At 38.1% G+C, this 26,645-nt stretch overlaps 1 protein-coding gene and 1 non-coding gene across 2 annotated transcripts in view; both read left to right on the top strand.

Moving 5' to 3' along the window:
* The window catches only part of LOC115232347 (DNA topoisomerase 3-beta-1), a 39,849-nt gene that overhangs the window by 1,021 nt on the left and 12,183 nt on the right, over positions 1 to 26,645 (top strand). The window contains exons 2-10 of the mRNA XM_029802184.2: positions 13,359 to 13,436; positions 17,683 to 17,796; positions 18,561 to 18,728; positions 19,159 to 19,293; positions 21,008 to 21,120; positions 23,414 to 23,505; positions 23,632 to 23,740; positions 24,724 to 24,807; positions 25,768 to 25,888. Of these exons, the coding sequence (XP_029658044.1) occupies positions 13,359 to 13,436; positions 17,683 to 17,796; positions 18,561 to 18,728; positions 19,159 to 19,293; positions 21,008 to 21,120; positions 23,414 to 23,505; positions 23,632 to 23,740; positions 24,724 to 24,807; positions 25,768 to 25,888 (1,014 nt within the window). The remainder of the gene's footprint in view (positions 1 to 13,358; positions 13,437 to 17,682; positions 17,797 to 18,560; positions 18,729 to 19,158; positions 19,294 to 21,007; positions 21,121 to 23,413; positions 23,506 to 23,631; positions 23,741 to 24,723; positions 24,808 to 25,767; positions 25,889 to 26,645) is intronic.
* LOC115208857 lies at positions 19,809 to 19,916 on the top strand. Its single transcript, XR_003881292.1, has one exon. It is a non-coding gene; the product is annotated as a U6 spliceosomal RNA (small nuclear RNA).

Here is a 26,645-nt window from a genome sequence, read left to right as displayed (position 1 = left end):
TATATCGACCCAGTGTTCAACTGATACTTATTTCATCGATCAACTACCACTACCACCAAAGGATGAAAAGCAAAGTTTTTCATCAGAATTTGAACTCAAAACGTAAAAACTGACGAAATGCCGCTAAGCATTTTGCCCGGCGTGCTAACGATTTTGCCAGCTCGCCGCCTTCCTTTTTCCACTAGTTCTCTTCGTGCATTCAGGCACATAAGGCCGCAACCCCATCTCTCCAACCAGCTCTGATTTTTGCCAGTCTTCTGGTCTCATTCCAGCTTCTCCACCCTTCTCACATCTTTTCCTTAGTTTCTAATTTAGGCACATGGCCAACAAATTAGTTGACTGGTACTTTATTTATCGACCCTCGAGAGATGAAAGGCAGAGTTGAGCTCTGCGGGATTTGAACTCAGAACGTAAAGAACTGGGTCAACAAATACTGCAAGGCATTTATTCCAACGCTCTAACGATTCTGTTAGCTGGTCGCCTTCTAGGCACAAAGCCTTGACAGGAGACGATTAAATTGACAAATGCTTGACTAATATTTTATCGATTTCGGTGCAATGAAAGGCGAAGTTGGCGATGAGTTGTAAACTCAGAAGATAAAAAGAGCTAGGACAAATATTGCAAGGTATTTTTGTCTAACGTTCTAATGGTTCTGGAGTCAAGATTTTTAAAAAAATGAAAAGAGGAAAAAAAGGGCAAACAAATTTTTCGCTAACCAAACAGCATCAAGAAGATAAAGAACATAAGTCAATTCTGGATTACCCTTTCAGGTGATCTTTGAGAAAATATATGGTCATGGTTTGAATGCTTTTGATGACAGGATAGCTTGTTCAAGGCTGACTTCGGGCCAACTGTGTGTGTGTATAGATAGAGAGAAAAAAGAGAGAGGGAGAGACGGAACGACCATCGCTAATCCGGCATCATTGGGACCTGAAGAGTGTTGGATTAGTGGTTTTACTGAATTAAAAAGTAGTTAGAATACACTTAAAATATTAACTCAACGGCTGACTGATTAATAAAGAAACATTAAATGAAAAGGAAGTGAAATTTTAATGACTAACAAACACTTTCTTCACTGCCGTTTCTGAAGCGAAAAGTAACTAAGCACATCTGCATTATTGTCTCGGAGTGAAGGCTGTCAGGATTAGCATCTTTTTGATATGAAGGGCTATCGAGGTTCTTTCTTTGAAACGTGACTAAGATATTAATGAAGGTGACAGCACATCTGGTTAGCAGATATTGATTGAGACCGTTATATTGTCAAATGATTACTACTCTGCTCCAGACTTTTCAGCTATTTTTTTTTTAAAACATAACTTGCAAGTTGAGCCATTTCATATGCTTTGGCCTTTCTTTGAGTTTGTCTCAGAATGTAAATGTTAGTTATTTCTTGTTCACTTGTAAAACTTCGTTGTTCTAGACCTGCTAGAACTTATCCTGTCAACTGAATTTATCAATAGAGGCTCTTTTGCTATATTTGTTTCGTTGCTGTCTTTTCCACTGGCTTGTTGCTGTGGGCTTATAACAAATCTACAATTTCTGGGTCAGTGCACTAATGAACGGTTGTTGCATCTTCATTTACACTCATCCATTCTCCATGATCTTCACCTATCTTTGAAGGCAAAATATTTTGCAATAGGATTAAATAACGAGCATAAGAAAGCTGGGAAAGACATCCTCACCCCCATTTTCTCCCCACCCCCACCCCATAAAACCCCCGTTTTCGGATACGGAGATTCCGAAAAATTGCCAAAAATCGGCATTTTGAAATTCCCCCCTCCTACCCCTCAATTTCTACATTTTTCACTTTTTTCCCTAACCCTAAAATCCCAACCCTAACTATAAAAATTTTTGGAAATTTTTTTCAGAATCATAATCTCCATATTTTTCCGCATATTTTGGGAAAAAAAAAAGAAGAAAATGTCTGAAAAAAGTTTAAAATGAAGAAATTAGTGGGGTGGGGGTGATTTCAAAATGCCGATTTTTGCCAATTTTTTTTTGCAGATTCGTATTCTGTGTATATATATATATATATATATATATATATATATATATATATATATATATAAATTAAGGGGTGTTTTTTGGGGGTGGGTACAAAAGGAAGTCTTGCCGAAAGCTGTTCGTATGTAATCTGTTTTTCCTTTGAATTTCAAAATCCTTCAAAAGCATTTCCATTGTCTTCATCTGGTGCACTCAAACATCACTTCTGACCACAATTTATGCCATCCATTTTCCTACAGACTTCCAAGCATTGATAACACAGTAAACATTAAAATCATTAAGAAACTTACATACTGACTTGCCAGTGTTATTAAACTGTACATGCTACCTCATAAAAGTGTGTGATGCTTAGACTTAACATATCGTCACTGTTCTGGGGGTGGATTAATGCTGTGCTGTTTAGGCAGAAGATAATTACCAATAACATTTTTTATCAGTTCTGATGCTTTATCACCCCATAAGGATTCTGTATCCTCACTTGTTGATGTTCTTCTTTGCAAACATTCCAAAACGGTTCTGTATCATCTGCATTACAAACATACTCAGGATTTAAATTTTCATTTGAAACTAAGCAAACTCAACAAGTTTAGATGCTTATAATAATCCATTAGGAGATTTTTGTTCCTTTGTTTAAGAACTCAATGCTTTCGCTAATATGTATCCTAACATACATCATCAGAAAATGATCTAATTCTGAACATTTCCGATATTTCATTGTCTTCCTTTTATACATTTGTTTCAGAATTTTGTTTTCTGTGAATAAAGAAAGGCTAAGTATGCTGAAGTTTCTGTCCAGTAACAATGAGATTTTGAGCCTTCAAAGTAACTGGAGGAATGAATGTATGTTTGTTCTAAGCTTAAATATATTGATGATAATGACATAGGAGAGCCCAGTGCTAAAGATATACAAAGATGTCCAGGAACACTCATGGATGCTTTTTGGTCTAGACGTTAATATCCCACCCCGCAAAAAAAAAAATAGAAAAGTAGCAGCACCATAGTCAAATGCTACAAAGGTAAAGGTGATGCCTTAGATAGAAATAAATACAGAAGTATCAAATTGTTGGATCAGGTGATGAATGTTATGTAGAATCATAGCCTAAGTAATTAGGGAGAGAGTCAGTCTAGATGAGATTCAGCTTTGGTTTTGTGCCAGGCTGTAGCACCACTGATGCTATATTTCTGGTAAGGCAGCTGCAGGAGAAATACCTCTGTACTTGGCTTTCGTTGACTTGGAGAAAGCCTTTGGCAGGGATCCCTTATCTGGTGGCCAATATGGAAACTAGGAATAGATGAGTGGTTGGTAAGAGCTGTACAACCCCTGTATAGGGACACTATCAATAAGGTGAGGGTTGGCAACTAGTACAGCAAAGAATTCAAGGTACAAGTAGGGGTTCACCAACGATCAGTCTTCAGACCCCTCTTGTTCATCATAGGCCTCCTGGCAATAACAGATGAATTTAACATAGGCTGCCCCTGGGAACTACTCTATACTGATGACCTTACTGTTATAGGTGAATCACTACCAGAACCAGAGAAGTTCCAGGTCTAGAATCAAAGGGCCTTAGAGTTAACCTATCAAAAACCAAAGTCTTAGTAAGTAGGAAGGTAGACAAATCACAAATCCCTTCAGGTAGACAGCTCTGCTCGATCTGTAGAAAAGGCATAGGTAGAAACTCCATAAGATGCACCTGATGTAAGCTTTGGATATTTGAGAGGTGCAGTAATACCAGAGGAAGATTAACAGGGAAAATAGCTTTTGTGTGTGGAAGATGCACAGGTACTATAAACACCAAAAGTGTACAGAAAATAAACTCCAACTGCCATTGAGGTAAACTAGAAGTAGTAGATAACTTCCATTATATAGGTGACCAAGTTAGTAGTGGAGGTGGATGCTCCGAGATTGTATCTGTGAGAATAAGAATAGGTTAGATAAAGTTCAGAGAGAGCCTACCTCTGCTGGCAACAAATGGCCTCTCACTCAGAGTGAAAGGCAGATTGTATGATGCCTATATGCAAGCAGCTATACTACATGGCAGTGTGACATGGGCTGTGACAGCTGAGGACATGCGTAGGCTTGGGAGAAATGAAGCCAGTATGTGCAATGTCAGTGTGCATGTTTGACAGAGTGTAAGCATCTTGAGAGAAAAGTTAGGTACGAGAAGTATCAGGTGTGGTGTGCTAGAGACGACTGTGCCAATATGGTCATGTGATGCGTATAGACAAGGACAGTAGTGTAAAGAAGTGCTGATCTCTAACTGTGGAGGGAACCTGTGGTAGAGGTAGACCCAGAAAGACATGGGACAAGGTGTTGAAGCATGATCTTCGAACATTGGGCCTCACAGAGGCAGTTACTAGTGACTGAGACCTTTGACAATATGCTGTGCTTGAGAAGACTCGCCAAATGAAGTTATAATCATAGCTGATGATGGCGTTACATAATTGGCATCCATGCTGGTGGCACGTAAAAAGCACCATTTGTGTGTTGGGTCTCACAGAGATAATGACCAAGACCTTTGGCATTATGCCGTGCTTGAGAAGACACATCAAGCCGAGCAAAATCACATTCAGGAAAGATACCAGTGTCATGCAAATGGCACCCATTACACTCTCGGAGTGCTTGGCATTAAGAAGGGCATCCAGCTGTAGAAACCTTGCCAAATCAGACTGGAGTCTAGTGCAACCTTCCAGCTTGCCAACCCTTGTCAAACTGTCCAATCCATACCAGCATGGACAATGGATGTTAAATGATGATGATGATGTTGAAGTAGTGACTATCTTGAACAGAAACAGTGCCTGGTTGGACAATTTAATTATTTCTCTCAACTGAGAAGTATCACCACTGTATCTGTTGGAATTTGGAATTGCATTCCTCCTATGCATGCTCATTTTGGGAAACTACAAAAGAGTCTTCTGTTGTGATAAAATCATCACATGCACAACTGTTCCCACAATTCTCTTGCATGTGAAACTTGGATGTTTTTACAAAAAAAATATAGAGAAGTTGGAATACTTCCATCAGATAAAGCTGTAAACCATCTTGGGCATATGTTAGCAAGACCATGTAAAAGATAATGATATTCTAAAGAGAATCAGATTCAAAACCATTAGGCTGGGGTGTTACATCACAGGTTTGATGGGTTAATCCCATTCAAAGATGAAAATACTTATCTGTAGAGAATTGTAAGAGGGAACACATCCAGTCAGAGTTCCAAGACAGTAATACAAAGATCAGCCAAAACAAGCATCCAGAATCTTTAACATTACTATTTCCTCCTTGACTATTGAGGTAATTGTGTGCTCTGGATGAAAAAATTCCACATTAGACACAAATTCTTTGAAAGTAATCAGAAACATGGGACTAAACAAAAGAAGCTGATTTGCTACAAAGACTCCAAAAGTGTCCATGCCATCATTGTCAGAATTCTTTAAGAGCTAAAATAGGCTTATAAAGACATTGTGAATCACCTAAATCCATGGACCTGAATTTTTGATAATTGCTGGTCATTTGTCCCGTTGGTCATTAAGCATGTGGGTGCAAGCACATACACACACACACACACACACACACACACACACACACACAGTACATGAGATAGTAAATGAAGGAAAGCAGAGTCAATTCATAATATAGTTATAAATTCATAGTAATCCTTTTAATTTTGGTATGAAAAATACATCAATATTTGATAAGTGGATACAGAGTAGATATTTGACATTATAAAAAAATTCATGATAATAGGCAAGTTAGCTTGATTCCCAACTGTTCCCAAGAGGAGTTGAAGTGTTTTCCAGGCAGATAGTTCACCTTGATTTATTGCTACTTCAGGGCTATTAGACAAAAGAAACAGGCTTGGAAGGCCTGGAAGAACGGTGGTAGCAGGGAAGGGTATCAGACTGCCAGAAGGGAAGCTAGGAGACAGGTCTATCTAGCCAGAGGGGAAGCAGATAAGAGAAAATTTGCCAATGTCCTGCGCCGTGAGGATGAAAGACTTGAGGTATTTCGTGTTGCAAGACAGTGTGTGAGAGAGAATCGTGATGTGGTAGGAGAGAAATGTGTTCGCATGGAGGATGGTTCACTTGCGCTAAATGAGGATGCAAAGAGAGAAGCTTGGAGACGCCACTATGAAAGGTTACTGAATGAGGAAAATGAATGGGATAAAGAGAGTCTGCCGAATGTTGACCCTACAGAGGGACCAGCTATCCGAGTTGATAGTTCCGTGGTAGCTAAGGCAATTAGAAGCATGAAGACAGGGAAAGCCCCAGGCCCATCAGGAATTACTGCAGAGATGCTCAAAATATCTGGCAGTGTCGGCTATAACCTAGTCACCCGTATAGTCAACCAGGTGATACACGAAGGAGTCATACCCAATGACTGGTGCAGCAGCATACTAGTCAACTGCTACAAAGGTAAAGGTGATGCCCTAGATACAAATAATTACAGAGGTATCAAGCTGTTGGATCAAGTAATGAAGGTTACGGAGAGGGTCATAGCCCAACTAATTAGAGAGAGAGTTAGTTTAGATGAGATGCAGTTTGGGTTCGTGCCAGGAAAAAGTACCACTGATGCTATATTCCTGGTAAGGCAGCTGCAGGAGAAATACCTAGCCAAAGATAAGCCCCTGTACCTGGCTTTCGTTGACATGGAGAAAGCTTTTGATAGGGTCCCCCGATCCCTTATCTGGTGGTCAATGAGGAAACTAGGGATAGATGAATGGCTGGTGAGGACTGTGCAAGCCATGTACAGAGATGCCGTAAGTAAGGTTAGGGTTGGCAACATGTACACAGAAGAATTCAAAGTAGAGGTTGGGGTCCACCAGGGTTCAGTACTCAGCCCCCTCCTATTTATCATAGTACTCCAGGCAATTACGGAGGAATTCAAGACAGGCTGTCCCTGGGAGCTCCTCTACGCTGACGACCTTGCTCTTATTGCTGAGTCACTATCAGAACTGGAGGAGAAGTTCCAGGTGTGGAAGGAGGGTTTAGAATCAAGGGGCCTTAGAGTCAACCTAGCTAAAACCAAAGTACTAATAAGTAGAAAGGTAGACAATCCACAAATATCTTCAGGAAGATGGCCCTGCTCGATCTGTAGAAAAGGTGTAGGTAGAAACTCTATAAGATGTACCCAGTGTAAGCTATGGACACATAAGAGGTGCAGCAATGTCAAAGGTAGGCTAACTGGGAAGATAGTTTTTGTATGTGGCAGATGCTCGGGAGCATTAACCTCCGAAAATCTGCAGAAAACAACTTCCGTCACTTTCCAGGGGGAAAAACTAGAAGTAGTTGATAGCTTCCGTTATCTAGGTGACCAAGTCAGTAGTGGGGGTGGGTGCGCTGAAAGTGTAACTGCTAGAATAAGAATAGCCTGGGCAAAGTTTAGGGAGCTCTTACCTCTGCTGGTGACTAAAGGCCTCTCGCTCAGAGTAAAAGGCAGACTGTATGATGCGTGTGTACGAACAGCCATGCTACATGGCAGCGAAACATGGGCTGTGACTGCTGAGGACATGCGTAAGCTCGTGAGGAATGAAGCCAGTATGCTCCGATGGATGTGTAATGTCAGTGTACATACTCGACAGAGCGTTAGCACCTTGAGAGAAATGTTGTACCTAAGAAGCATCAGTTGTGGTGTGCAAGAGAGACGATTGCGCTGGTATGGTCATGTGGCGAGAATGGATGAAGATAGGTGTGTGAGAAAGTGCCAATCCCTAGCAGTTGAGGGAACCCGTGGAAGAGGTAGACCCAGGAAAACCTGGGACGAGGTGGTGAAGCACGACCTTCGAACTTTAGGCCTCACTGAGGAAATGACCAGAGACCGAGACCTTTGGAAATATTCTGTACGTGAGAAGACCAGGCAGGACAAGTGAGCCCAGCCCACTTATGAATGCCTTTCCTCCCTTGGACACAAAGACCGGTTGAGGCAAGCGAAGTCGATATAGAACCTCATCCGACGACAGACACCCATCCCAACCCCCCATGCTTGCGAAGACATGTTGGGGCAAGCGAAATCGAAATCGAAACCGAATTGAACCAGCCAGGATCCCTGGCCTGGTGGTACGTAAAAAGCACTATCCGACTCGGGGCCGTGGCACGTAAAATACTCCAATGCGACCGTACGACAGGCACCCATGCCAACCCCCTTTGCTTGTGAAGACATGTTGGGGCAAGCGAAATCGAAATCGAATTGAACCAGCCAGGATCCCTGGTCTGGTGGTACGTAAAAAGCACTATCCGACTCGTGGCCGTGGCACGTAAAATACTCCAATGCGACCGTACGACAGGCACCCTTGCCAACCCCCTTTGCTTGTGAAGACATGTTGGGGCAAGCGAAATCGAAATCGAATTGAACCAGCCAGGATCCCTGGTCTGGTGGTACGTAAAAAGCACTATCCGACTCGTGGCCGATGCCAGCACCGCCTCGACTGGCTTCCGTGCCGGTGGCACATAAAATACACCAATCTGACCGTGGCCGTTGCCAGCCCCGCCTGGCACCTGTGCAGGTGGCACGTAAAAAGCACCCACTACACTCACGGAGTGGTTGGCGTTAGGAAGGGCATCCAGCTGTAGAAACATTGCCAAATTAGACTGGAGCCTGGTGCAGCCTTCTGGCTTCCCAGAACCCCGGTCGAACCGTCCAACCCATGCTAGCATGGAGAACGGACGTTAAACGATGATGATGATGATGATGATTGAAATCATAAAGCACATATGCACACACAGAGTTTCTTCATAGCATTCCGGAATACTTTAGACATGCCAATCCCTTCATTACTTTGACAGGGTAACTCTTTTGATACTAATTGAAAGAAAGGGTTAGTAAGTGCAGCAAACAGTTGTAATTAAAAGTATGCTGGTTCAGATTCTTCTATATTACCCTAATTACAAAATACTGCTTGAGATATTTGAATATAGGTCTTTGTTCTACTGACTAGTGTTAAGAGGATCAACTAACTTAGATATTTACATGTGATATCATTGTTGTTTTTATTATAGTGTTGCATACGTTTTACATTCATACATATGGAAGGGACTTTTTTGTCTTGTTACTTGGCGACCTCACTCAGTACATTCTGTAGAGACCGTTCCAAAGCAGACATTAAAGTTCAATGCAGTTTTCTGGCTTGTTTGATCCTGTTGAACTGTCCAACCCCTGCTGGCAGATATTAAATCAGGATGATCATCTTGCACTCAGTGACCTGAATAAAACAGAAGTTTGGCTACAATGCTTTGTCGCTATGAGTACAAAAATAGTTTAGGCACTAATAGGTGTAGGTGTGGCTGTGAGGTTAAGAATCTTGTTTCCCAACCATGTGGTCTTGAGTTCAGTTTCACTGCACAACAACTTGGGTAAATGCCTTCTACTATAGTCCCAAGCTGACCAAAACCTTGAGTGAATTTCGTAGACAAACTGAAAGAAGCTTATATATGCATGTGTGTGTTTGTATGTATCTTTGTCAAGATATGCAATAGTTTTAAATGAGCATCATTATCATAAAAGCAAGGTTATTCATTTCCAGTGTTGCACGAGAAACATCTCTAGCTATGGGAAAATATTACCTTGTTTAGAAACAGGTGAGGGTTGGATGAGAAGAAAGGCTTCTGATTGCAGAAAATCTGCCTCAACAAATTCCATCTGACCATGCAAGCATGGAAAAGTGAACTTTAAATGATGATGATGACTAATGATGCTAAACAAATAACATTTTATTTCCATCAAAAGTATGATGGCCACAGGAAAAAATTTTGTTATAATAAAACTCTTGGCAATCAAAGAAATTAATTTTAGCCACATAAGATCTCTCATATCATCAGTTCATTGTCAAAAGAAATTAATGATTACTGAAAGAGTCAGATTTTTATATTGTCAAAATCAAAGTTCTTCTTAAGGATTAGGTAAATCAACTCATTTTTGATAATTTGAAAAAAAATGAGAATTGATGAACACACCGTCAAAGTTGATGTAATTCAAATGAGACTCGTAGATGACATAGAATCAACTGAATGTGTATAAAAAGAAAGACATTAAAATAGATTAAATCAAGTGATCCAAAGTTGAAATCATGCATTGAATTCATTCTACAACTTACAATTTCTATATTTCTATATATCATATGACTGAAACAAAAGCAAAATATAGAAAGTATTAATGGCTTTGATTATAATATTGTGTCACATGTTGATAGAAACAAATACAAATCTAATTATAATTGTTGCTTTTGTGGGTAAAAACATGTACTATTAAAATGGCTTACAATTGGTAAAACTTGTAAGTTTGGCACTTATTCTTTCTGTGTCTTTAACCAAACAGCTAACTTAACAGGATGTAAACAAACCAACACCAGTTGAGAAGCAGTAGTGGAGTAACAAATACAAATATGCACGTGCACACACACACACACACATGCAGATATATATATATACATACACACACAGACAAGATGACAAAGGACCAAGATACTTGGTGCCTTGCTATATTGAAAGTGACCTGTCCTCCACAGCAGAAGTGTTAAGGCTGCTCCTATGTCTGATGCCAGCTGATTTTTCTTTGAAGGAGATTGGGATGAATCAACCTGCAAAGGATGATTGGCAAAACTGACCTCAACTGGGTTTAAATCCAGAGCACAGAGAACCAAAATGAATACTGCAATATTTTATCTGTAACATTTTAACTATTCTGCCAATTTGCTGCATTATATGTTTTTGTTAAAGATTGGTGAATTGTCTTTTGGGAGAATGTGGACAAACAAAGGAATCGGTGTTTAGTTATGAGAATTCATCATTATCATATATCCATTATTCTATGCTAACATGGATGAATTATGAATGTAAAACCATCAATGATTAGGAAGCAACCAGGACGTTTTCTTGGGCATGTCAGTTTCTATGGGAGATATTTGTTTAATGTTCATTTTCCCATGCTAGGGTGCATGAGGACTTGGTTATGAAAGGTTTTTGAGGCAAGATGCTCTTCCTGTTGCCTCAACTATTTTTTCAAGTAAGGGATTTGTTTTGTTTTTTTTTTATTGCACTGGTCTTCAAAATACACAGCAACTGCTCATAAGGCAAAGAAGATAAACATCATATGACCGGTAGTAACAAGTGAAACCAAGGAATGTCAGTATCCATACATTTGAGTGCACACACACACACACATACATATATAAATGGCTTCCTGTAGTTTCCACTTACCAAATTTACTCACAAGACATTGATCAGCCTGATGCTATTGTGGAGAACTCTAGCCCAAAGTGCAGTGCAGTGGGTTCAACTTGAAACCACATGGTTGCAAAGTGAACTTCTTAACCTCATAGCCATGCCTAATGCTATATATTTGATCATTATTTGGTTCACATGTTGTCTCTTACATTGTTTCACAAAATTAATGTTAATATCAAAGTGCAGAATTGGTCCAGAGTTGACATCTCAAAAGAGGTCATAGCAGAAATTTAGATAATGAAAGAGACACTTTGGTGATTATATGGTGTATTCAAAGAGTGTAGCATTTTTGTTTGGCTGGAAATATTCATTAGTCCTAGAATTTATTTTTAGCAAAATCTGTGGTTTCCCAAAATTATCATTTGTATGTATTATTAGGTAAATCATACAAACGACGGTTCTTCATTATGGAATGTTTTATGTAAAAAAAAAAAAAATCTGAAATACCACCAGTTGATGCGTTATCATTGTTGGCATTTAGTCATATTATTATTTTGGATGGATGTAACGATGATGATGGTTTATCATGATGTAGAAACTGTTATATATTATTTGCTGTATTAAGAAAAGTTTAAATAGTAATTAAACCAATTGTTGTTCCATTGCCATAAAGGTTGTTTGAGTCAATTAAATGTAAATTAACAATCAGATAGTATCTTATGTAATCGAGAATTAATTGTTCTTCCAATGTTTTGAGAACATTGATGATAAAAGAAGTGCATAATGGTGTATATTGTGGCCCAGAGGCTACAAGAAATTGGTTAAAAATGGAAATATGATAGCCAGGTTACTGTGAAGGTGTGAAATACTATGTAAGATGTATGAAGTGTGCTAGGATAAAACTGATATTAGCTTCATACAGTGCACACATGGCCTAAAGAAACTGAGGTGTTGAAATGAGGGTATATTGATAACATTTGTCAAATTTAGGACTGTTCTTAATACTTTGCTGATGTATAACCCTGGCTGCAGCGCTACATTAACCATTACACAAAATAAGCAGGTGCTTAGGGCATCAAGGGACGGGGGCACCACAGAAATGAAAATGGTTTACAGCATGAAAGAAATCCCTTTAAACTTGCTGAAATATTCTACCAAGTATAGAAGCAGAAGTTTTACGTAAAATTAATTTTAACGATATCATTGAAAACTTTGCAATTAAAAAAAAATGAAGGAGAATACTGTTCAAATATAAGTGGGAGCATACAAAATTAAACATTATTTTCCATTTTACTGTTAATTTTGTTTCATTTTGAAAAATAAAAATTTATTTTATGGTTTATTATTGTTTACATTTTGAACCATTTGCATATACTTGAGGACACCAAAGCCTTCTAAGTGCTTAGGGCCTCTATGGGCCTTAATTTGGCCCAGGCTGAGTGGCTGGAAGTAATAACATGTAAAAACAATGGAGCTGATGCAATTAAGCAGTTATTAACAACTATGTTCTAGAAATGTTTAGTGTTAGACAAATCCTTTTGATACTATGATAATGACATATGTACTTGGCTTAATAAGATTGGATATAAACCTATATAAATACTGCAATATCATCTAGAATGGATGATAAGTTACTGGGAGAATGGTTTCACATATTGCTGTAGGCTTAAAAGAATATCTACAAAGTAAATATTCTATTAATTTATATTTGAGCCATGTGCATTTGAGTTATCAGGTACTCCCTCATTCAAGGAAATTTTCTTGGACAATCACTAAAACTGTAACTCCCATTTGGTATCAGGGTATGAGAAATGATGAACTGCACTAGGTTAGACATACATCTCAAGCAGATAATAAATAATACAGTTGTGATTCTTAAAAATTAATCATGCAAATTAAATAAGCAATGATTTAAATATTGAAGGTGGAAAAAATGTAGAATCAGTTCGTCACTGCAAGTGTCAGACACAGTTCTCATAACAAAAGGAATTAAATTAATTCATTTCTGCGAGACATGATATTGTTATATTAACATTATTGCAGCCTTAACTTTAATTTAAATGCTTACATATGATCAAGACTATTTAAGATATCTACCAGTTCAATGTTTGAAAGCTTGGCTATTAAATTGAATAAAGTTTTTTTTTTAATATCATATGCTATAAATTACATATTCAACTAATACTCTCTTTTACTTTCAGGTGGAATTATTTATTGCCCCTACTGTGAAAAAAGAAGCTTCACCAAATCTTCATATGCCAGACTTTTTAAAGAAAGAGGTAAATTATACATTTATTCTTTTGCTGATTTCTGTCATTTGACTGTTACCATGTTGGGACACTCTACCCAACTCAAAGGTTTACTTAATCATATCAACCCCAGTGCTTTATTTCGGTATGACACTTACTTTATCAATTTATACTTATCAACTATTATGTTATGGAAGATAAAGGTGTAGACGGTATGACTATAAATGCACATAGACACATACTTATACAGAACTCTGTTCTGTGTCTATATACATACATAGCCAAGGGAATAGCAGAAAAGAAGTTTGCCAATGTTCAGTGACATGAGGACCAAACAACTGAAGTATTTCAGATTGCAAGACAGAGTGAGAGAAAACTATTTTGTCATAGGAGAGAAATGTGTCCGCATGGATGATGGTGCCCTTGCATTTAATGATTCTGCAAAAAAGAGGCTTGGAGATGCCATTATGAAAGACAGCTGAATGTGGAGAATGAATGGGAGGAGGAGAATCTGCCAAAGGTTGACCCAATTGAGGGACCAGCTACCTGAATCGACAGTACCCTGGTAGATAAAGCAATTAAGGATGTGAAGACAGGGAAAGCACCTGGCCCATTGGGAATCACCACTGAGATGCTTAAAATATCGGGAGTCATACCCAATGACTGGTGTAGCAGCACCTTAGTCAACTGCTACAAGGGGAAAGGTGATGTCTTAGATAGAAATAACTACAGGAGTATCAAATTATTGGATCAGGTGATGAAAGTTACAGAGAGGGTCATAGCCCAACTAATTAGGGAGAGAGTTAGCCTAGATGAGATGCAGTTTGGTTTTGTGCCAGGCAGAAGTACCACTAATGCTATATTTCTGGTAAGGCAACTTCAGGGTAAATATCAAGCCAAAGATAAACCTCTGTACTTGGCTTTTGTTGACTTGGAGAAAGCCTGGGGATAGATGAGTGGTTGGTAAGAGCTGTACAGGGCTGCTATCAGTAAGGTGAAGGTTGGCAACAAGTATAGTGAAGAATTTCAGGTAGAAGTAGGGGTTTATCAAAGATCAGTCCTCAGTCCCCTCTTATTCATTATAGTCTTCCAGGCAATAACAGAGGAATTCAAGACAGGCTGTCCCTGGCAGCTCCTCTATGCTGATGACCTTGCTCTAATAGCTGAACTAGAGACGAGGTTTAGGGTGTGGAAGCAAGGTCTAGAATCAAAAGGCCTTAGGGTTAACCTAGGCAAAACCAAAGTCTCAGTAAGTAGGAAGGCTGTCAAATCACAAACCTCTTCAGGTAGATGGCCCTGCTCGATCTGTAGAAAAGACGTGGGTAGAAACTCAATACAGTGTACCCAGTGTAAGCTATGGACACATAAAAGGTGCAGTAATATCAAAGGAAGGTTAACTGAGTAGATAGTTTTTGTGTGAAGCAGATGCACAGGAGCAATAAACACTGAAGATGTACAGTAAACAGATTCCATCACATGCCAGTGGGAAAAACTAGAAGTAGTTAATAGCTTCCACTACCTAGGCAATCAAGTCTGTGGTTTCTCTGAGAGTGTAGCGGCTAGAATAAGAATAGCCTGGGCAAAGTTCAAGGAGCTCCTACCTCTACTGGCAACTAAGGGTCTCTCACTCAGGATGAAAGGTAGACTGTATGATGCATATGTGCGAACTGGCATGCTACACGGGAGTGAAATATGGGCCATGACTGCTGAGGACATGCGTAGGCTTGAAAGAAATGAACTAGTATGTTCTGTTGGATGTGTAATGTCAGTGTGCATACACGACACAGTGTAAGTGCCCTGAGAGAAAAGTTGGGTATAAGGAGCATCAAATGTGATGTGCCAGAGAGACAACTGCTCTGGTATGGTCATGTGTTACATATGAGGACAGCTGTGTGAGGAAGTACCACTCCCTAACTGGAAGGAACCTGTGGAAGAGGTAGACCCAGGAAGACATGGGATGAGGTGTTGAAGCATGACCTTTGAACATTGGGCCTCACAGAGGCAATGACAGGAAATTGAGACCTTTGGAGATATGCTGTGCTTGAGAAGATCCAGCAACTAAAGTTAGATGACAGCCATGGCCAATGCCAGTGTTGCATGTCTGGCCCATTTAAGAGTACCCTTGATGTGTCAGGTGATATGATAGGCTTGAGAAGACCTGTTGAATCAAGTAAAATCAAAGCCAAAATCATTAACTGTGGCCAGTGCCCTCTGACTAGCTCCCGTTCCAGTGGCACGTAAAATGCATCATCCAAACGTGGTCGATGCCCGTGTCCCCTGACTGGCTCCTGTGCTGGTGGCATGTAAAAAGCACCCTCTGAGTGTGATCAATGCCAGGACCGCGTGACTGGTCTCCATGCCGGTGGCACATAAAAAGCACCATCTGAATGTGGCCGATGCCAGTACCCACTGATTGACTCCTGTGCTGGTGGCATGTAAAAGGCACTATCCAAACGTGATTGATGCCAGGCCCACCTGACTAGCTCCTGTGCCGGTGGCACGTAAAAAGCACCCAATACACTCTCGGAATGGTTGGCATTAGGAAGGGCATCCAGCAGTAGAAATATTTACAGATCAGATTGGAGCCTGGTGCAGCTGCCGGCTCTCTCAACCTTGGTCAAATTGTACAACCCATGCCAGCATGGGAAACATGTTAAACGATGATGATATATGACAAGCTTCTGCAGTTTTCACCTATCATGCTCATCCTCAGAGTATTGGGCAATATAAAGCTATAATAGAACATGCTTATCCAAGGTGACCCACATTGGAATCAAAATGAAAACCATTTGTTTGTGAAGTGAACTTCTTAATCACACAAACATACCTGTGTGTATTTATTTACATAGAATACTTATATACTGTTGGTACTGAATTGTATTTTTTGGGAGTTGAGAACAGTGTCAGTTATGAATGACTATATATGTGTATGTGAAGGCGCATGGCTCAGTGGTTAGAATGTCAGGCTCCCAATCATGAGGTAGTGAGTTTGATTCCCGGACTGGGCTGTGTTGTATTCTTGAGCAAATCACTTTATTTAACATTGCTCCAGTTCACTCAGCTGTAGAAATGAGTTGTGATATCACTGGTGCCAAGCTGTATTGGCCTTTGCCTTTCCCTTGGATACATCAATGTCATGGAGAGGAGAGGCTGGTATGCATGGGCGACTGCTGGTCTTCCATAAACAACCTTGCTCGGACTTGTGCTTTGGAAGGGAACTTTTAGATGCAAACCCATGGTTGTTCATGACCAAAGTGGGTTTTTACCCTTTTATGCATATGCAGTCATAGACATACATCTCTAATCTAGCTATGGAATAGAGCCCTTGGGTTAGACCACAAGTTCCTTTTTTGGCAATTTGGAATGAGGATTTAGCTGACTAGTTTTACTATCCTTTTGCCAAGTATAAATAACAGAGAGCAACTAATTAAAAGAGAAACCAGCTTCTGCCAAGTGCAACTCATTTAGAGAATGCATTAAAGTTGACTGTTTGATATTAATTACTCGAGTACTAATACTACCAGTTACAAATAAAAATCTAGGATGACAGAAATCTCATTTCACAGGAAACTAAATGCATATGGATATGTACATCTTTATTCATATATTGTGTATATACGCTTTTTCTTTCATTATCATTTGCAGTGAAGAAAGCAATTGTTTAAATCTTATTGAAGGTCTTCTTGAATCAAAATGATTGAATATTAACGTAATGTTGTAGAGTTTGAAGGGTTGGAAGTCAATATATTGCAGGAACACTCAAAGAGAGAAGATAAGTGAATTTAGATTCATTTTGGAGCAGCACTGAATGATGGAACATATTTGATGTTAATGGTTGCTCCTGATAAAACTATTTCTTAATTCTAAAGAATGTTTTAGTTTCTTTTAAAAATATAAGCCTACAAGAGAAGTCAGTCAGAAACAATGGTATAACTGACTTCTAAAAACTTTTGTTTCAACATGTGAAGTTTGCAGCTATTTACGAATTTTAGTTTGGTACTGTCCCTCTCTGCTGCATGTCTGAATACACACAAGATGGATAACTCTGTTTTACTTTGAGTAACCTAAGAAACTTGGTACACAAGATTTAAGTTTTAAAATTACTTTTTAAGCCCATTTATTGATTGAATATTTCTTTTCAGTGTTGACAGGATTTTATTCAGTTTATTTTTTACCCCTTCATACTACCAAAGTTGTGTTTTTAAAAAATTTTTTTTTTTAAGACTCTTAACACATATTACTTTGAAGCTAACTTGTATGTTATTTTATCATTTAGGGCAAAGGTTCTGATTACTTAGTATTATGGCTGGATTGTGATAAAGAAGGTGAGAATATCTGCTTTGAAGTCATTGATGCTGTTCTTCCTGTTATGAAGAGGAATTCTGACAAGGTAATACAAAAATGTATTTCATTAGATTTTCTAACTCTGCTTACCTCAGCTTACATGACAGAGAATATCTTCTTCCCTATCCCATGCATGTTGTTAAAGTATCCGACTGTAAACACCCATTCCACTCCTGCTAGCTTGGAAAAAATGGATAAAGTAAAATAATGAAGTATGTCAATTATATGTAATAGAAAACTAAAACTGGATTTGGAGTAGAACTTTAGAATTTGGGTTTTACACGTAAAATTGAAATAACTACTTAGATGCCACTATTTCTGAATATGGTGTGTCCACCACCAACTGCATGTAACTCACTTGAATGATATCAGCTACAACTCTGCTTCAAGATGAGCAGTACATCCTTGTTCTTATTAGCTTACAACAGCTTCCACATAACTCTTCTGTGTACGAAGTAAGTCATGAGATTTTTCCTGTCTCGCATACATGTGTATTTGGTACGCATTCACATGCAGATTAATCAATGTTACTACTTGCCAGCATTTGTTTTATTTAAATAAAGTTTACAATGTTCCGTTGTAAATGAACTGCCTTCTGAACATTCTTTATTCACACTTATTAAAAAGGACATTGAAATGGATTCTATCCATGAGAGAATCCATGTCAAAGGAAGAGATGTTGCTTCTATGCTGTCAAATCTGCAACTATGTCATCATCTAGCTATTTCCATTTTAAAAAAAAATTTTAACCTTTCAGCTTTTACAAATGAATATGAGTGTTAAATTAAGAATAAATTTTCTTTTTTCCAGAACATATATCGTGCTCACTTTAGTGCTATCACAGAATCAGATGTGAAGCGAGCTATGAATAACTTGGGTACACCTAATGAGAATGAAGCAATGTCAGTTGATGCCAGACAAGAGTTAGATCTGCGAGTTGGTTGTGCCTTCACTCGATTCCAAACCAAATTCTTTCAGGTATATTATAATATAAATCAAATGAACAGAATTTTACTTTTATCAGTAATAATTTATGCAGGACTTTCTCAAGAACCAAATATCATCAAACCAACCATTCACTTCAATTGTTGAGTATGCATAGAATAAGTAGTTTCTTTTCCACACATGTTCCTTTCATAATAACATTTCCAAGACTCTGTCTTCCCAGTGTCAGAAGTTATTTTCTTTTTGTGACTTCCCACCTTTCTTTCTTAACATATTAACTCCACCTATAATAGTCTTTCCAGAAATTTATCTCACATTTATGGATTGAAGAAACTTAAAATTATTAATTAATTTACTTAATTGCTCTTCTAGTTTATCTATTAAACAACATAATCCTCTTATGAAAAATTCTTGTATTAAACATTTTAAATTTGATTTGTTAAGTAGAATGCATCTTTTACAGGGCAAGTATGGCAATTTGGATAGTACTTTAGTGTCATATGGTCCTTGTCAATCACCTACATTGGGCTTCTGTGTGGAGCGGCATGATAAAATCCAATCATTTAAACCTGAAACCTATTGGATCATTAATGTACAGGTAAATCCTTTATCTTGTATGAATGTTTCATTTCTTATTGTTTTTGTGTTATTGGTATCACAGTGACATGAACTGATGCTATAACTAAATATTTTAACAAGCTCCATATTGCATTTCAATAAAGGATCCACATTCTTCAGTCAAATATTTTAAGGAAAATTACTCACATCCAAATACATTCTGATTTCTGAATGAAGTGTAAGGTTCATCAATGCATATTTGATATGAGGGTTTTATATACATACATACATATTTAGGTCACCACCTTGAAGTGTTTAGTAGAACAACTTGACCCCAGTACTTTTTTAAAGTCTGGTACTTATTCTATTGGTCTTTTTTTTGCCAAAATGCTAAGTTAGAGCGTTGAAAACAAACTAACACCAGTGGTCAAGTGATGATAGGGACAAGCACACACACACACACACATATGTAGAGATAAATATAGATACAATGGGCTTCTTTCAGTTTTTGTCTGTCAAATCCACCCATGAAGCTTTGGATGGTCCACAGCTATAGTAGAAGACTGAACCTGGAACCACATATTCTAAAACTGAAGCAATGCGGAGAAGATAAGCATGGCCCTAAGCAAGGATATGTAAATTCGTGAAGCATTCCATATCTTTTTTATACTATCATTAAGATGATGTGCTGGCAAAATGTTAGCATATCAAACGAAATGCTTAGTGGCATTTACCCCAAGTCTTTATATTCTGAGTTTAAATTCTCCTGAGGTCAACTTTACCTTTCATCCTTTTGCAGTTAGTAAAATAAGTACCTGTTGAGCACTGGAATTGATGAACTAAACTAACACACATCCCCAAAATTGCTGGCCTTGTGCCAAAATTTTATGCCATTATTATTGTTGTAAAAGTGGTGAGCTAGCAGAATCGTTAGAATGCCGGGCAAAATGCTTAGTGGTATTTCATCTATAGCTATGTTCTGAGTTCAAATTCCACTGCAGTCAACTTTGCCTTTTATCCTTTCAGGGTCGATACATCAAGTACCAGTTAAGTACTGGGGTCGATGTAATCGACTATCCCCCTCCCCCAAATTTCAGGCTTTGTACCTATAGTAGAAAGGGTTGTTGTTGTTGATTGACCAATACTGTCTGGGTAAAATTGGTAGATGGGAGCTGAAGGAAGCTCATTACGTGTGATTGTGTATGTGAGTTCTTATTTCCCCTTGTCTTGACATGTGTGCAAACTGATTGTAAGAATGACTAACTCTTTATCGTTTGCAGTCCACTGTGAAAGTGTATCCAGCCTTGTTGACATGTGCACACTGATTGTAAACAAGAGCCTCACCATTCATACAAATGGTGTCATTTATTTTGCAGTCCCCTGCAAAATCATGCCCAGACTGTTTTGTTTTTCAGTAGTCTGAGACATTATCTTGCTTGGAAACAAACGAGGGTTGATATTGGGAAGGGCATTAGGCTGTAGAAAACACTGCCTCAATGTCATCTTACTTGATAAAAACAATGATAGCTTTGACAACACTGTCACCACCAAGGAGGTGAAGGAGCAAAACGAAAGAGGTGAATTTGCTGTTTCTGTATTTTAGATCTAATCAATCAAAGCTAAGCGGAGTTACTCAGTAATTAATTAACATTTATGAAAATATATACTTAGATACTCTATTTCTACATCATTTAATGTCTTGTTATTTTGCTCATTTTCTTCTAGTTTAAGCAAGTATCTTTTTTATATCGTAGGTGGCTCATCCTGATGGCAAAAATGTCCATGTTGACTGGGAACGATATCGTGTGTTTGATAAAGAAGTTGTACAGATGTTCCTTTCCATGATCAAATCTGCTGATTCAGCCAGGTTTGATTATTTCTTTTTATTTTTGGATTTCTTTAATTTTTTTATAATGATAGTCAGTAATAATAACACTGGTTTACAGAATATTTTTTTGCTCTGAGACAAGGATGTGAATAGGTGTTTTTTACTAATTTTGATGAGGTAAATTCAATTTTTTTAACAGTCTTGCTCTATCACATCATCATCATCATCATTGTTTAACGTCCATTTTCCATGCTGGCATGGGTTGGACAGTTTGACTGAGGTCTGGAAAGCCAGGAGGCTGCACCAGGCTCCAATCTGATCTGGCAAAATTCCTACAGCTGGATGCCCTTCCTAACGCCAAACACTCCAAGAGTGTAGTGGGTGCTCTTTACGTGCCACTGGCTCAGGAGCCAGTCAGGTGGCACTGGCATCGGCCACATTTGGATGGTGCTTTTTACATGCCACTGGCACAGGAAGCCAGTCTGGCAGTACTGGCAACAACCCACAAAACGAATTTTGAGTGACATTCAGCATGCTATATCCTCATAAGACTATAACAACTTCTCGATACACTCTTGGTAATCTAGTACTTGTGTGTTACCAAGGAAGCCATGGCAGACTGACTTAAACGATTCCTATGCTCTCAATTCTTTTAAGGTAAGGAGCTCCTCAAAGTCCTTATCCTTCAGCACCTCTCAGATCTGAGGTCTGATGAAGATGCCCTCCTTGAGTTTAGCAGAACTCAAGGCTGGGAACAGAGTGCACAAGTGTTGGAAGGCAGCACCATTTTTGTCCATGACCTTCACAAAATTCTTCATTAAACCAAGCTTGATATGAAGAGGAGTAAGAAGCACCTTGTTCATGTCCACCAGAGGATTTTCTTGGACACTGTGTTCACCAGACATGAAAGTGCTCCTAGATCCCCAGTCCTTTTGCTTATAGTGCTTGGACACAACCTGACTGTCCCAGAGACAGAGAAAGCAACAGTACTTTGTGAAGCCTGTTTGCATACCCATAAGGAGCCCAATGACCTTGAGGTCCCTGCAGAGACTCCATTGGCACTGGTTGTACTTGGCAGCTTCCAATAAGAGCTCTATATTGTGATATGTCTCCTTCAGATGGACTGAGTAGGCAATAGGAATGCTAGAGTATTTATTCTCCTTGTGCAGGAACACAGCTTTCAGACTTTGCTTGGAAGAATCTATGACAAGATGCCAGTCTGAGGGATTGTGTGGGAAACCAAGGGAGGTAGATAAGCCAGAGACATTTGTGCAGTAGCACAACCTGTTTTCCATGTTAAAGAATGAAGCAAAGTCCTGGTTCATGTCCTGAAACTGATGATCCTTACATCTGCCTTGACCAATGCTTAAGCCGGGATGCCAGAAGCTCTGACTGCTACTTAGATAGATACTAATCATGGGCAAGATCATTCAGGTCTTCCTGCATGGTCCAGTGGGGCTCATTGTCTTTAGAAGAAATCAACTTGGTAGAACCTTCCCCTGAAGGCATTTCTTCATCTGATGAAGGAAGATCCTTATTTGCTGGGAGTCTAGGGACAGGGGGATCATCTGAGTTGAGGGACAGGTCTTGTAGCTGAGGGAAAGTTGGGATATTTTATCTTTTTTCTAGAAGAAGCTGTTGTATTTGTTAGTAAAAAATAACAATCATCTGCATGACTTTCTGACTCTCTCCAAACCATCGGGACAGCAAAGTTGAAGGCTGCTTTCTTGTTGTTAATCTATTGTAGCAGGGATTAGATGGGACCCAGGATTTATCCAGATCTCCAATTTTACAGTCAAAATAATGAAAGTAAGCAGTTCTCAGGAGGGAAGTAATTGTTTGGCGCTGTGCAACTGTCATGAAATCTCTCCACACGTAGCAGAATGAATTTGCCTTGTTGATGCATCATTGGTGTTTTGAAGTGTCTGAAATCATTGTAGAGATATGTATTATATGTATCACAAAAATCTGGAAAACAAAATAAAAATTGATCATATATATGGTTGCATGAATTGTTGCAAAATCATAATAATGTATATCTCAAAAACTAGAGGTGATGAGTGAAAATTGGTTTTGTATCTGAAATCAGCACCCCAAAATTAGGCTGGAACAACTATTTTTATATTTGCCTCAATTTCTCTGTAAACTAGTGTAATGAATCTCTTAGGTTTAATCTTATAAGTATCATTTGAAAATAAAGATTGTATATATTTCTACGTACATTGAATACTTTCTCTTATTAATTTAATTGATTAAAGTACTTCTAAAATCAATGATAAAACTAAATATTATTTTAAAATTTGTTGTTTTTTTTCTTTCTTTCCTCTATTAGAGTGTATGATGTGATTAAGAAAGAGAAGACCAAATCTCATCCCCAGGCTTTAAACACAGTTGAAATGCTTCGGATTGCAAGTTCTGCGTTGGGTAAAATTCTATTTATACTAAAACTTACTCAGTGAGTAACATTACTATTTAAGGCACAATTAGAAATAAAAGTGAAAATTTTTAATTGCAAATTAATGTTGTGTTTCCTAACTTTTTTTTCTATAGGTATGAGTCCCCACCATACCATGCAAATTGCTGAAAGATTGTACACCCAAGGCTATATCAGTTACCCAAGAACAGAAACAACACACTATCCCGCAAACTTTGACCTTGTGTAAGAAAACATAAATACAACTTAATAGTTTATAAAAATATTTGGTTTATAAATTGACAGGATAAAGATAGAGAATGTTGCAGCCTTGACTCAACAATATTTTCCTTGTTTTCTTCATGGTCTTAAACTATTAATCAAAAATTTTAATCCTTCAAAGTATATTACGGAGCCTTTTCTCGTATTTAAGAGTGTCTCTGTTTAGAATAGAACATATTTCTCTTGTTATTTGTATCTATTTTTCAATGTTAGCATGGGGTGGATATGGTTTTTACAAATTTAGGCATTTGGTTAAATTTGATAAATCATCAAGTTGAATTGTGGAAGCTGCAGTCAACAAGATAAACTGTAGTTTTTAAGTCTGATATTTATTCTGTCATCTGCCAGACACTAAATAATGGAGATGTAAAGAAGCTGACTCTGGTTGTCACACACCCATGTGCATGACAAGTTTCCACACAATTTCCAGATATCAAATTCACTTACAAGGCATTGATTGGCTATTGTAGAAGACACGTACCTATGGTACTGTGCTGTGGGACTGAACTTGAAACCACATGGTTGCAAAGCAAGCTTCTTAACTACACAGTCATGCCTATAAGTGCAGTTCCTTTGCACACGAAACAAAAAACTTATTGGAAATTTGATTTCAGTAGAATAGCCATTTTATTCATACAGTCATTGTGAGTCTAGTAATTAAGGAAAATATTTAAGTTTGCAGAGCCAACTATCCTGTATTGTTGAAAATATGCTTTGGAGAGGCAGTCATATTCTGGAGATGATGAGATCAATTATACTCTTTCTGAAAAACATGTGCCCTTGTACTTAATATTTGAAGTCATTACTTTGATATCTATCAATAATATTTGTCAGTACTTCTAAATGATTGAATTAACTGCAGTATTTCTGGCTTTTTTCATCATGTAAAAATTTTCAGTACTTCATTACTGTAACCTCTTGTCTCATGAGATCACTTTCTACTTCAGTGGTACCTTACGGCAGCAAACCAACAGCTCCCAGTGGGGTTCTTATGTTAAAGACCTTTTAAAGCAAGGAATTCAGAAACCAAGGTATGAATTTTTTATCATCACTTTTTACTACTTATATACTGTATTTTAAGGGTATGAAAGGTATTGGTGTCAGGAAGACTCAAAAGGTATCAGGTAAACGCTAAGTAAGTGCTATGGATAGACCATGGCTTGATAATGATACAAGTGAGGAGTCCAACATGGGTCATGTATTAGTATGTATATATCCATGTGTGTATACATATTCACACATACATTCTTACTTTCTTTTTCTACTAATTTACCACACATGTCTATAGCAATTTGACTCCCTTATATTCTTCATTCCACCTCAACTTTTACTATCAAAACCAAAACCCACTTACATATCACCCCATTCTTCCCTTCTCTCTACCTTTTCTGTACCCATCCCTTATACAGCTGTACCACACCACCCCTACTCACATATCTCACACTCTTTTACTCCTTGCCCTCTCATCTCTTCCTCTCTCTCCCCCAAACCTCTCCCATCTTATTTCTTTATTGCCCACAAGGGGCTAAACATAGAGGGGACAAACAAGGACAGTCAAAGGGATTAAGTCAATTACATCGACCCCAGTGCATAAATGGCACTTAATTTATCGACCCCGAAAGGATGAAAGGCAAAGTTGACCTTGGTGGAATTTGAATGCAGAACGTAACGGCAGACGAAATACCACTAAGCATTTCGCCCAGCGTGCTTATTAATAGAGTGTCTGACAAAATACCTTGTAGTATTTGAATGTCACTTTACATTCTGAATTGAAATCCTGCCCCAGGTACCTTACCTTTCATCTTTCCAATATCAGTAAAATAAGTTCTAGGATCAGTGTAGTTGATTATACCACAGAAAGCAGTGCATCGCATGGCAACAGGCCAGTGAGTGAAACCATTAAAAAGATGTATTTCATTTCTTTATTGTTCATTTTTTATGTTCTCTTTCTACATTTATTTGATATAAACAAAATATTTATTTTCTTTCAGGAAAGGTCATGATGCTGGTGATCATCCCCCTATTACTCCAATGAAAGGGGCCAGTGAGAGTGAGCTTGGTCATGATGCCTGGAAACTCTATGAATATATTGCACAACATTTCATTGCTACTGTAAGTATATAGACTGAGGTTAATGTTAATTTTTTTTTTAACATATTCATTTCCTAAGAACGATTTGAGACATTTTTTCTTTTGCAACAAGGCTTGATCTTGGAAAATATATCCATGTTTCATTTCATAGCAAAACTACATTTTTAAACACCGAAAATTTGTGTTTATTTTTCATGCTCTGTTGTTGTATGTTTAGTTTAATGGTAGTCAGACTAACATCAGTGTATAAATTAGCTCAGCTTGTGTGAATTATGATACATTCACACAATGTGGCTCTGAGCTCTTTTACTAGGTTTCATAGTGTTAGAGATAAATGACTTCTAATTGTGAGTTAAGGATATTTGAAAATAATCAGTTCCTTCTTCATACAACCCTGTTGAGAATTTGAGGTGTATTCCCATGTTTCATTCTACGTCAAGGCTATATGTGTTCTAAAGATGTAAATATATTTTTGTGAACCAAATTTATTCTAATTTTCTTGCCATGTTGATATATTAGTAAAAAAACTGTTTCAAGCATAGAGACATAAGATCTTGAATTTGAGGGAGAAAATACTTCATTATATTAGGGTTTGTAGTCTTGCAAACTGCATGACGGCCTTGCTAGAGCTTTGCAAACTGAATGATCAACTCGTGTAGTTAGGAGAAACCAAGACTTAGTTTTGTGTAGCATAGAAGATGCCAGTACTTAGATTTTTGATTACATAGTTTTGTAAAAATATGCTGGAATGAAATATATGTTTTGTAAACTTTTTGTA

The sequence above is a fragment of the Octopus sinensis genome, linkage group LG2 (assembly GCF_006345805.1).
Source record: "Octopus sinensis linkage group LG2, ASM634580v1, whole genome shotgun sequence".
Classification (NCBI taxonomy): Eukaryota; Metazoa; Mollusca; class Cephalopoda; order Octopoda; family Octopodidae; genus Octopus; species Octopus sinensis.
This window is presented reverse-complemented; position numbering and strand designations above follow the sequence as displayed.